Below are 10,845 nucleotides of genomic sequence, written 5' to 3' on the forward strand. Positions count from 1 at the left end.
GAGAGAGAGAGAGAGAGAGAGAGAGAGAGAGAGAGAGACTTACAGACAGACATACAGACAGACAGACAGAGAAATCAAAGACCAAGACAAAAATAACGATAAACAAAGACAAGTAAGGACATACATCCAGATATCCAGACTGACAGACAGACATTCAGATAGAAGTAGGCCTATATAAAATAATACATTTGTTTTCTACGTCATGTTGACTTTCGAGTGGTCTCCCTTCCACTCCAGTGGCGTCGGTGGTCTAGTGGTTATAAGGCTACAGAACTCGTAATTGTGAAATTGTAGGTTCAGGGGTTCGAGCCTCAGCACGTTCCGACGTTGTGTCCCTGGGAAAGGCACTTTACACGAATTTCCCATTTGGCTCGGCCCATTCGGAGATGGGCGTTAAACTCTGAGGTCTTGCCTCTTAAATAACCTAACTTTGTTGATAGAAATGTTAAACCTATACCATACCATGCCTTCCCCTCCCACAGTGTGGCGCGCGCTCCCAGTTCTGTGTGCCAGGGGCCACGCCAGGTTTTGTCGGCACTTGTTGCCCAGGTCTGGTGTGCGGCGGCATTGGCTTTGGCAGGGGCGTGTGTCTCAATCCGAGGTGACTCTGAGAGTTGACTGATCGAGGTTTCATTTCATTTCACTGTATTGCTTTGATTGGTTCTGCCTTATATTGGGAATGAATAAAGATGTGAATCACTGTGACGTGTCAACGTTTAGAAATTTGTTTGTTGTAAACAACGTATGGTAGATCTAGTTTGTGTAATAAAGAGTGCCCTTTTCGTATTCTACTATTTATAATATGCTATGCATTTGCAAATCTAAAAGAGGGGATACCTTGATGGAAATCAGCGATATAATATTGAGCAGATAGTCGGAATACATTGAACAGCGTGTGCTGTACTGTGACGAGAGATGTTCAGTTCCAACATTGCTAAAACATCGACGGATCACCAATTATATGCTCAACAACAACAACCGCAACAACAACTTAAAACAACAAAAACAACAACAACAACAACAACAACAGCAACAAAATAGAATAGACAAAACATCGGACCCAATATGTCCATTGTGCAGCGAGGAGCCCCACGATTTGGAGCACTGGCTGCAGAGATGCCCCGCCACGGAGGCCCGGCGGTGGCATCTCTTCGGGAGGATTCAGGGAGGTTGGACTGCCTCACCCGCTACCCAAGGGAGGCGGTGGCCCTGGCGAAGAGCACACTCTTCGTGGCTCCGAACATTTCGAACGGATAGGCTCACACACACACACACACACACACACACACACACACACACACACACACACAGCAACAACAACAACAACAACAACAACAACAACAACAACAACAAATTAATTAATTAACTAACTTAATTAATTAATTAATGTATTGTATTGATAAATGAATAAATGAGTGAATAAGTAAAACGGCAGTTTCGGCCTACAAGTTATTCTTGACAACATTATCCTTGGTGCGTTTCCTTGAAGTCTCTGATAAAGTTACAGCAATATAAAACATAATTATCAAACGAACAACACACGGACACAGAGTTATAAATACACAAAACAAACCCATCCCGGCACAGACATCTACACGTACTTTCTAACCCTTCTATGATCATGGAAAGATGCAGTCTCGCCCGTACTGTTAATGTTATGGAGGTACCAAAGTTGTGGTTCGAATGTTTATGTTGCTATGAAACATAAAGTTAATTATGGTTTACAGATTTAGCAGTGGCCTTCTTCTTTTCAACTTGATATCATGAATTTTTAAAAAGAACACGTTATTAATAAATGCACACACCTTTTAAAAAAAAAAACACATTGTAGAACTCGACAATAAAAGTACAGGGTTTGTTTTTTTTAATGGCACATGTTTTTCTAAATATACATTCACCACTATGAAGTAGATCTACCCGGTATCATATTAGATCTAACTAGGTTTGGACTTGGAGAACAATCTGGGATAATGCACCCTACTTTCATTTTCGATTTTGCGTACGTGTTCGCTTCCGGAAGTTTTCTTTCAGACTTTCACTTCTCAATCTCATCTAACTGTTTCAAGCACCAGGCAGGATCCGCTACCGAACTAGATCTATAACTAGATCTACCTCACCCTTTTTCTTCCACAAACCACACTACAGGCTTCTGCTATTTTAGTTTGTATCGTCAACGAAGTCTTTGTGAGAGACTTGGAATTATGGCAGCCAGTCCTATTGTTCAGTACGTCGTCATAAGAAGCGATCTCGTGTCGAAACTGAAATGGCCAACTGGGGCATTGATAGCTCAGGCCTGCCATGCATGCACTGCTGTTACCCATCTTTATTACAAGGATGAAGCCACCCAAGAATACCTTGCTGATCTCGATAGAATGCACAAGATAATTTTGGAGGTGAGTTTATTGTAACTCAGTGGCGGGGCGCCATTGGTGCAAGCGCTCCACCTTACCCTGCCCCCCCCCCCCCCCCCTTTTCCAATAGTTCTAAACCAGTCTAGATCTACATTAGGCCTCGCCCACTAAAATGCACATCCTTGCGATCCGTCACCCGCTGGCTGTGCTAGTGAAGAGACAGACAGCGAGGATGGTTTTTATTCTCGTCGCACCGTTTGCAGTAGCGTCTGCTAGAGCAAGCAAAATCTTTGCATCAAAGTTATTTTTGTCACTGTAGAGAAATCTAGATCTAGGCAACGTTCTTCCCGCACAAGAAGAAAGGTGCATGAAACTGCTCTTCGCAGCCCCAATTTGGTGCAAGCTAAAAATTTGATCCAAGTTTCCGCAAGCCTATCTACAACACTAGTAGAGTCTACTCTACGGTAACTCAGTGAAGAATGGGTATTGAAACTGTTGTCTCCCTCTATTGTGTAGCAAGTCCTGATGCTGCACGAATTAATTAGAAATCTTTATATCTTCTCAGATTGTGAGCATAATGAGTTGTTAGTATTGTTTCACTTTATTGTAGCTTTTAAGCGGTTTCATCTAGAGACAGTTGTAAATATCGATTAATGTGCCTTACGGAATACCCTGCAGATTCTAATTGACTTTCTCTAGAAATCTTAATAGTAGTAGCTACTAAGCCTATTGCCCATTTGCTCACTTTCCAAATATGCACCACCTTGTCTGCAACTCACGCGACGCCACTGTTGTAACTGCACATGAGTTAAATCTTCTTTCTTTTATCGGTGGGAATTCTGTATTTTAAGGCCTTCTATTCTGTAACGAGCGACCACTAGAATCTAGATCTAGATGGAAATAAAAGAGTAGAATAGAAGAGGGTTAGGGGTTGCGTCAGGGTAACGGTGACGTCTCTCCTTTATGCCTTTATTATTGTGTTTGTTGGGGTCGTCGCTTGTTACGGAAATCCTCAAATTTTGTGTGTCACACTCAGAGCAGACTTAGATCTACATGATGGACTTGTTTTATATCATTCCCCAACCTAGAGTTTGCAATTTACAAAACACTTCATGGGAGAAATCTCAAGTCTAAAGGTCTTAAGTATGGGGAATTTAAGAGGAGCTAGATGGAGAGGGGTTTCAGAGGCCCAGCCGGTGAGATTATCAAGGGTCACTTGTCCAGTCTGCATGCAGTGTTCAAAACTTCACACTTCTTCGATAAGGCAGCGGCTATTCAGACTCGAGTCCGAACAGCCTCCAGCGGCTATTCGGACTCAAACTCCAATGCGTGTGCGCAATCACTAGGTATCGCATGTGAAGCTGACAAGCGATTCGACCTTGGCCTTCCTTGATTTCTTCGATCTGGCCAAGGAACTTAAAATTACAACAAATGGACCCTGACCGTGGTGACCCAGCGTGAACTGTGGTCTTTTCTTTACAAAGGATAATGTATAATAGTAGTGCCGGGCAGTGGGCAATGGTATGGGAGGGAATTTTTTTTTTTTAAGGGATGAAGGTGGGGTGGGGGTGGCTGGGGAGAGCAGGAAAAGTAAGAGAAAGAGGAAAAATAAGAGAAAGTGAGAGAGAGGGAAAGGGAAGGGGGGCTGTCTTATATTATACGGACTGATTATGAATTTTATGGTTTGATCCCTTTGTATTTCAGTAGTCGCGAAACGCAGTGTAATAGCCTACCAGTAGTTTAAAGTTCATATAGCAACAGGAGACTATTCAGACTCGAGTCTAGACCTCGCCAGAGACCAAAAAAAAGTTCGGTACAACCGGTGATTGCACACGCGCACTGGAATTTGAGTCCGAATAGCCTCCAGGGGCTGTTCGGACTCAAGTCCGAATAGCCACTTCGCTCTGATAAAGGCATGCCTTGTCAGTCCTACTTATCCATTGCCACCAGTGCATGTATTTCATAGGACCACTCTATGATGTTCTATTGAAAACAGAAATGTTTGAGCATCTCCTTTGTTTCAACCTGGCCTTAGGTGTAATCACAGTCAACCAATATTATATCACCGCCTCCTGTGCATGCAACAAAGATTTGAGGAACTCTTTTCTGGGCTGGCCGTACAATTAGGGCGACAAACTTTGGCCAAACTCTAGCTAGCTATTCATGAAAGTTTTCATGCTGGAGCGCTACTCAATCACCTTCACAAGCACTGGTGAGATTTCGTACCCACACAACCCTGACCATTAATTGTACTGAGCTATTGGCACACATGAGTGGGTTAACATCTAATCTTTCCCCAAAGTGTACCCCCCGTATTCTTTTATTTTCACTACCGTCTCATGCTCAGGCTTTGTAAAGCCCTTTTCTTGTTCATTCTTTTCCATTTTACTCCTCTAATACTTTTTGTTATTAAGATATAAAATAATGTTAATCTTATTTTATAGTATTATTTTGGAATCCTCCTATTTAGGAACAATCGGTTAGGTTTAATCATCTTCGTATATTTGTGCGATAGTGAAGACAAGTGTTTGTTTTATTTTTAAGGTCTATTACTTAGTCAAGTGTAACATTTTTACTATACTTTGAAATGTACAATACTTGAAAAAAAAAACGCTTTGTTTTACGTTAAATTTACAGGGAACCGTGGTATGTACAGAGATATTAATATTAACTAAATCTTTTAAATTACTTTTGGCACATTTTGTTGTTTGTACTTTTGTTAGGCACTCCACTGTTGCTTACCGAAAAGATGAATTTGAAATACACACACAAGGAAAACAGTACTTTTCTCAGTAGGCCTATCTTTATCTTTCTGCTCATGCTAGAAGGATCAGTTTGGCTCTGGCAGACAGGTTCAAAGTGACTAGCCTACGGAATGTTAAAAGTGGGGCTGGCCGCAGCAGAAAAGGTTTGCTATCATTTTATGATGGATTACTGGGTAAAGATAAAATGCTCCTAAAATAAGTAAGTCATAGCATTGACATATATATGTATGTAATAGTTATTGTTTTTACTCTGTTTTATATCCCTATCAATACATTTTAGGTTATTTGTGAATAGGAGACAGGCTGCTTGAACTCATCTCATAAGGGCCAACTAGGACTGTGAGGGATACATACTAACAGAAAGACAGAGATACTTGCTAATTAAAATATATCTTTCAAGTAATTGAATAAATGAGCTCATATCTTTTGTACACAAGGCAAAAAACATGACTACATACTACGCAGACACATCAGCAGGTGTAGATCTAACACATGGCAGAGAGCTGTAATTTAAAAACCGAACTACCTCACCCTTTTTCTTCTTCATTCTGCACAAACCATACTACAGACTTTTTCTTTTTTAGTTTGAATCCTCAACCAAGGTATATCTTCTGTCTTCATGTGACACACACAGCAAGGACTTACGTTTCGGACTTTTCATTTTCTTCCCCACCCAGAGTTTACAATTACAACATATTTTCTGGGAGAAATTTCAAGTCTTAAGGAAATAAAACCTCCCCATTGTGAAAATCAAAAAGTAATTTTGTTTTCCCCTTCTGTTTCTATGTTTCAGGCCAAAGACGAAGAGAGCTTAAGCAAACTGGCAGAAACGTTAACCACGGAGAATATTTCTCACAAACTGTGGGTGGAGCAGCCGGAGAACTTCCCCACATGCCTGGCTGTGAAGCCCTACAGAAAAGAAGAGGTTCAAAAGTTTTTCAAGCCTTTCAAACTTTTCAAGTAGAACAATGCAATTTTTAGAATCGTTCGTTGATACTGTTTGAGTTTGTAGCCATTAACCTAACTTTCTGGCGCTGAATGTTGTTTTAAGATTTGACATAATTCAATAATTCCGACTGATATCAGATAATGTTTGGAATAGGAGTGTGCAAGCTTGTCAATGAAAGGCCACTGTGTATATCCCTCAAGATATGAGACAGCAAGCATTAGGTCCTAAACTGGGAGATCTTTTTTTTTTTTTTCAGTTAGAGACTTTCAACATGTTCATTCAATTTGTGTCTCTGTAATTTTAGCAGTTTCTATCAAGATGTCTCTAAGAAAGTCATATGCTTGGGATTACTTTAAGAAAATGAAAGACGAAAAAAGCACCTCCTGCAACATAATCTGCAAAAGCATTTTAAAATGTTGACAGGCCTTCAACTTCAAGCCTCTTAGAGCATTTGAAGGGAAAACACTCAAATGAAATAGCATTCATTAGCCGGGTGTCAAGTTACCCAGCCCTAGTAAAGGGACGTAACTGACATGTAATGTGTGAAACTTTATATATTGGATTATCTCCCTCGATGTACTTTATAAAATAATTTTTTAAATGTAAGTATATTTTTTTTATGAAAGCGTCTGGAATTGTTGCCTGTGTACTCTTTCTCTCTCTTTCTCTCTTTCTTTCTCTCTTTGTCTCTCTCCCCCCCCCCTCTCTCTCTCTCTTTCTTTCTCTCTTCCTTTCTCCTAGCATCTGCATTTGTCTCGGCCGCGACCTGCGAATAGCGGTGCGATTTTCGGCATTTTTTGGTCTGCAAATCACGGCCGCGAGTTTTGCATAATTTTTCAACAAGACAAAACAGCAAAGCTATTTCATAACATACATGTATTAGACATGTACAGTCGAACCTGCCTTAACGGAAACCTGTGTAAAACGGAAACCTGTCTTAACGGAATATCCCCGCTCCCCCCTTGGTATATTCCTCTTTAATTACCTGTATAAAACGGAAACCTGTCCAACGCGGAAACGGAAAGAAAAATCTGCTCCCTTCCGAGGGTATCACCTCTGTCTAAGACGGAAAATGCTTTGCCCGCTCAACCCTGATTTGAAACAAAACTCGCAAGTTTGGTTCCGACGGCTCTAAACTTAACGCTATGGCCATGCCGCTGGCGAGGAAGGGGAGTAGGGGTGCAATTTGGGGGTTGATGTTACCCTATCATGTGAGCCCTGAGTGATGCAGATGGTCAGTGTAGTGTGGGTGTGAAATCTCAGGACTGCCCGTGAGAGTGCTCGAGTCGCGAGCCACTACGGAAACTTTCTTAGGTAGCCAGAAGCCAGAGGTGTGAAATTAGATTGACCAATGCCAGCCGAGAAAAGATTTCCTCAAATCGTTGTTACATGATGATGGCAGTGAGGAGTGGCATTGGTGGGTGGGGCTAAGGGTGGAAGCAAAGGAGATGTTCAAAGTTCGTGTTTTAATAGGTCAAACAGTGGTCGTATGAAAGGCAAGCACTGGTTGTAATGGGATCAGTAAGACTGACGCAGGTCATTATCAGTATCAGAGAGGATAGCAGCTGAGAGGAGTGAAGTTTTGACCACTGCTGGCCGATCCGACAAGAGATCCTTGATCCCACCGGCTGGGCCTTTGAACCACCCCCCCCCCCAACTTCCATCTCCCCCTAAATTCCCCTGTCTAAGACGGAAAATGTCTAAGACGGAATTTTTTCTGGCTCCCTTGCGATTCCGTCTTACACAGGTTCGACTGTATTTTGATAAGTTTTAAGATGCCCATGCTTATCTATTTTCATGCGGAGAATATATGTACATTACATTACATACTGTTTATATTGCTGTCTGTCTTTCATTTTTCCCTCTTTGTTGTGTTTTAATTTGTTGGTGAGTTAATTTTTTTTTAAATTGTTCTGATGATTTGTTTTTCTTTTTTTGCGTTTATACAGCTTAATGTCATTTAAAAAATATTATGTTTTAGGTTAAAGCGTGTCTCCTCCAAAACCGAATACTGACACTGGCACTCCCCAATTGTGTGTGATTCCATAATATAATTAACATGTGGTATCCTGCAAGCCTACTTTTTCTTGAATTACACACGTTTCGGGTAAAACCAACCAATCTTCAGATTGGTGGACACGCGCCCTAATTAGTTAATTTTTGTGGTCATTTATACGTGCTGTTCTAATTTTGATTTCATTCTATTGTGAAACCTTTATTTTCTACCTGTTTACCCTCTTGGTGACTACAAATGATATTCTGGATGCTCAAAACAGCACAAGAAATTCTGGTGCTATAGATTGTTACCTCTATCAACATATTGCTATATTACGTCGTTATAGAGAGTTCAAAGCTTGAAAATTAATGGCAACTTTTGCCACTTTTTGTGGCAACTTTTGGACAAAAAAATGGCGACAAATGCAGAAGTTAGTATCTCTCTCTTTGTCTCTCTCTCTCTCTTTGTCTCTCTCTCTCTCTTCCTCCCCCCCTCTCTCTCTTTCTCTCTCTCTCTCTCTCTCTCTCTCTCTCTCTCTCTCTCTCTCTCTCTCTCTCTCTCTCTCTCTCTCTCTCTCTCTCTCTTTCTCTTTCTCTCTCTCCCTCTCTATCTTGACTTGTGTGCATGAGTGAGTGCTCTTGTGAGCGTCTTTGTTTCATGAAAACAATATGATGGGGATGCCTTCCCCTAGGTCTGTGATCAATAAACACATTTGTGTGTGTGTTCACACTAGCTACATTTTGCACATGAAAGTGGTGTTTCGCCTGTCATTTGATGTCACACACCTGCCAACTTGTTACCTCAGAATTACAAAGTTCTACCTGACATTTTTGGCCCTTTTGAGTTACCAAAACCATGAAGTCAGAAACCAAAATAATGTTCTATCAGCTCTATCAAAGTCGTAAGATTAATGGGAGCCGTTATCAAGATGTTCAAGGAATTGCATTCGAGAAAGCTTGACATGATGTGAAACTGAAAATGTTGAGAAATGTTTGGCGTCTCATTTTTCTGAACTAGGTCCTGAGCAGATAGAACTTTGTGATTCTGAAATATCGAAGTGTCAGTTTCCACTGCAGGTCTAATAGGACCCTAACAGAAGGAACATTCACATTGTGAACAATCCGACAATCTTGCACGATATGGTGAAAGCAAGGGGAAAAACTCTACAGTAGCTTAAGCTGTCATAAGGGTATTCCCGAGTGCTGTCCCTTGGATTGTTCTTTGGGGAGGGGGAAGGGGGACTCCAGATATCTCATTTTTACTTTTATTTATTGACGACAGCACTGTGAACTGAAAATGGTGAAATGGTACATATGTACAGGTTTAATGCCCCTGTCAACACTGTTAGGTTATTTAAGAAGCGGGACCACAGAGTTAAACGTCTATCTCTGAAAGGACCGAGCCAAGTGGGAAATTCGTGTAGTGTAAAGCACCTTTCCCAAGGACACAACGTCGGACGGAACTGAGGCTCGAACCCCCGAACCCGCAATCTCACGATTACGAATCCGGTAGCCTAACCACTAGACCACCGACGCCACTGACTTCACAGCTCAGTGACGACATACTAATGTACTACAAGTTCGGTCAAAAATTCATGGCGCAACTTACCCTTCTCTTTAACGGGTGAATCAATATCACATATGTACATGACATGTATGTACTTTGCACAGCAGTTTAGATTAATTTGCCTTTACTTAATATTATATTTTCCACAACAATTGAGACTAGAACTAAAAGTCAATATCGACACAGCCCTCCTCCAATGAACCAGTACGTCAGTAGAAGTGTAAACTACTTCTCGTCAATCTGTATTATGGTAAGGGCTTAAATTTAAGTGCGTGGGGTCAAGTTTTTTTTAGGAGGTGGGATCTCGACTCAAATTTTACGGTTCTTTTCAGTACTGTACAGCGGGAGGTTGGAGGGCGCCACTGGTAGGTCCTATACTTATTTACTTTCCCTCTGTTGTTTCTGTCTGTCTATCTTACCTGATCCCAACAATAAGTAACTGTTATGTGTCGATGTGCTTTTTTTTTTACTCAAACTCAGCAAACAAATTCGGTACGGTACAACAAGGGATTTATACAATATAACTATTATAACACGGATAGGTCGAACATAGAAGAATCTAAATCACGTATCCTTCGAACTTTGTCTGTGGCCCCGGGTTTTTGTTGTTGTATTTTTCCTTCTCTTTATCTTTGTAAGCTACCCCTCGAACTATGAATCCCTCCTACTACAGCGGCGGTCCGGTTAAACCAAGTCCAAACAAACCTCATTCTGGAATCTGAACCAGCGTAGTCTGTCAGAGTCAGAGATGTATCCAATTACACGAACGCAATCACTCATGATGCCCCACGACCGTTGGTAACACAAATTATACTGTACATGTATAAAGTGTAAGAAACATTTCTAGACCTATCTGGAGAATTGATCAGAAGTGTCTCGAGGGTAGTTAGAAGGCGCCACTGGTAGAGTTGGTATACGGTCCTACTTCTCCTCTTTCCCTCTATTGTTTCTGTCTATCAGTCTTTATTTATTTTTCTGTTGCACTAAAAGACCGTTTTTGTGTCCATGTGTAGGCCTATTTCTTTACCCAATCAAACTAACAAAACACCAGAAGTTCAAAAGTGTCTCGAGAAGCTGAACCATCGCTGGAACTTAGTGGAAATTGAACTGCTTACACTTACATCAGTATTATTTTTTAAAACGTCTCGACATTGCTTAACTACAGAAATACATGTACATTGAACTGCGAGAGAGAGATGTATATATAAATATATATAT

General features: G+C 41.0%; 2 protein-coding genes across 2 annotated transcripts in view; both read left to right on the forward strand.

Annotated features, from left to right (window-relative positions):
* The window catches only part of LOC106012409, a 2,112-nt gene extending 1,474 nt beyond the window's left edge, over nucleotides 1-638 (forward strand). Inside the window, exon 3 of the mRNA XM_013085326.2 lies at nucleotides 483-638. Within this exon, the coding sequence (XP_012940780.1) occupies nucleotides 483-605 (123 nt within the window). The 3' untranslated portion in view covers nucleotides 606-638. The remainder of the gene's footprint in view (nucleotides 1-482) is intronic.
* Nucleotides 639-2,058: 1,420 nt separating this feature from the next.
* LOC101847672 (putative peptidyl-tRNA hydrolase PTRHD1) lies at nucleotides 2,059-6,444 on the forward strand. The gene is made up of 2 exons (XM_005103260.3): nucleotides 2,059-2,393; nucleotides 5,910-6,444. Exons 1-2 carry the CDS (start codon nucleotides 2,202-2,204, stop codon nucleotides 6,078-6,080), a joined length of 363 nt encoding a protein of 120 aa, XP_005103317.1. The 5' UTR covers nucleotides 2,059-2,201; the 3' UTR covers nucleotides 6,081-6,444.
* The last annotated feature ends 4,401 nt before the right edge of the window (nucleotides 6,445-10,845 follow it).

This window comes from Aplysia californica, unplaced genomic scaffold (assembly GCF_000002075.1).
Source record: "Aplysia californica isolate F4 #8 unplaced genomic scaffold, AplCal3.0 scaffold00365, whole genome shotgun sequence".
Lineage (NCBI taxonomy): Eukaryota > Metazoa > Mollusca > Gastropoda > Aplysiida > Aplysiidae > Aplysia > Aplysia californica.

Excerpts from the sequence above, each read along its gene's own strand:
- LOC101847672 (XM_005103260.3), top strand. The coding sequence starts at position 2,202 with ATGGCAGCCAGTCCTATTGTTCAGTACGTCGTCATAAGAAGCGATCTC. Across the intron at positions 2,394-5,909 it reads TGCACAAGATAATTTTGGAG|GCCAAAGACGAAGAGAGCTT; the intron begins GTGAGTTTATTG and ends TCTATGTTTCAG.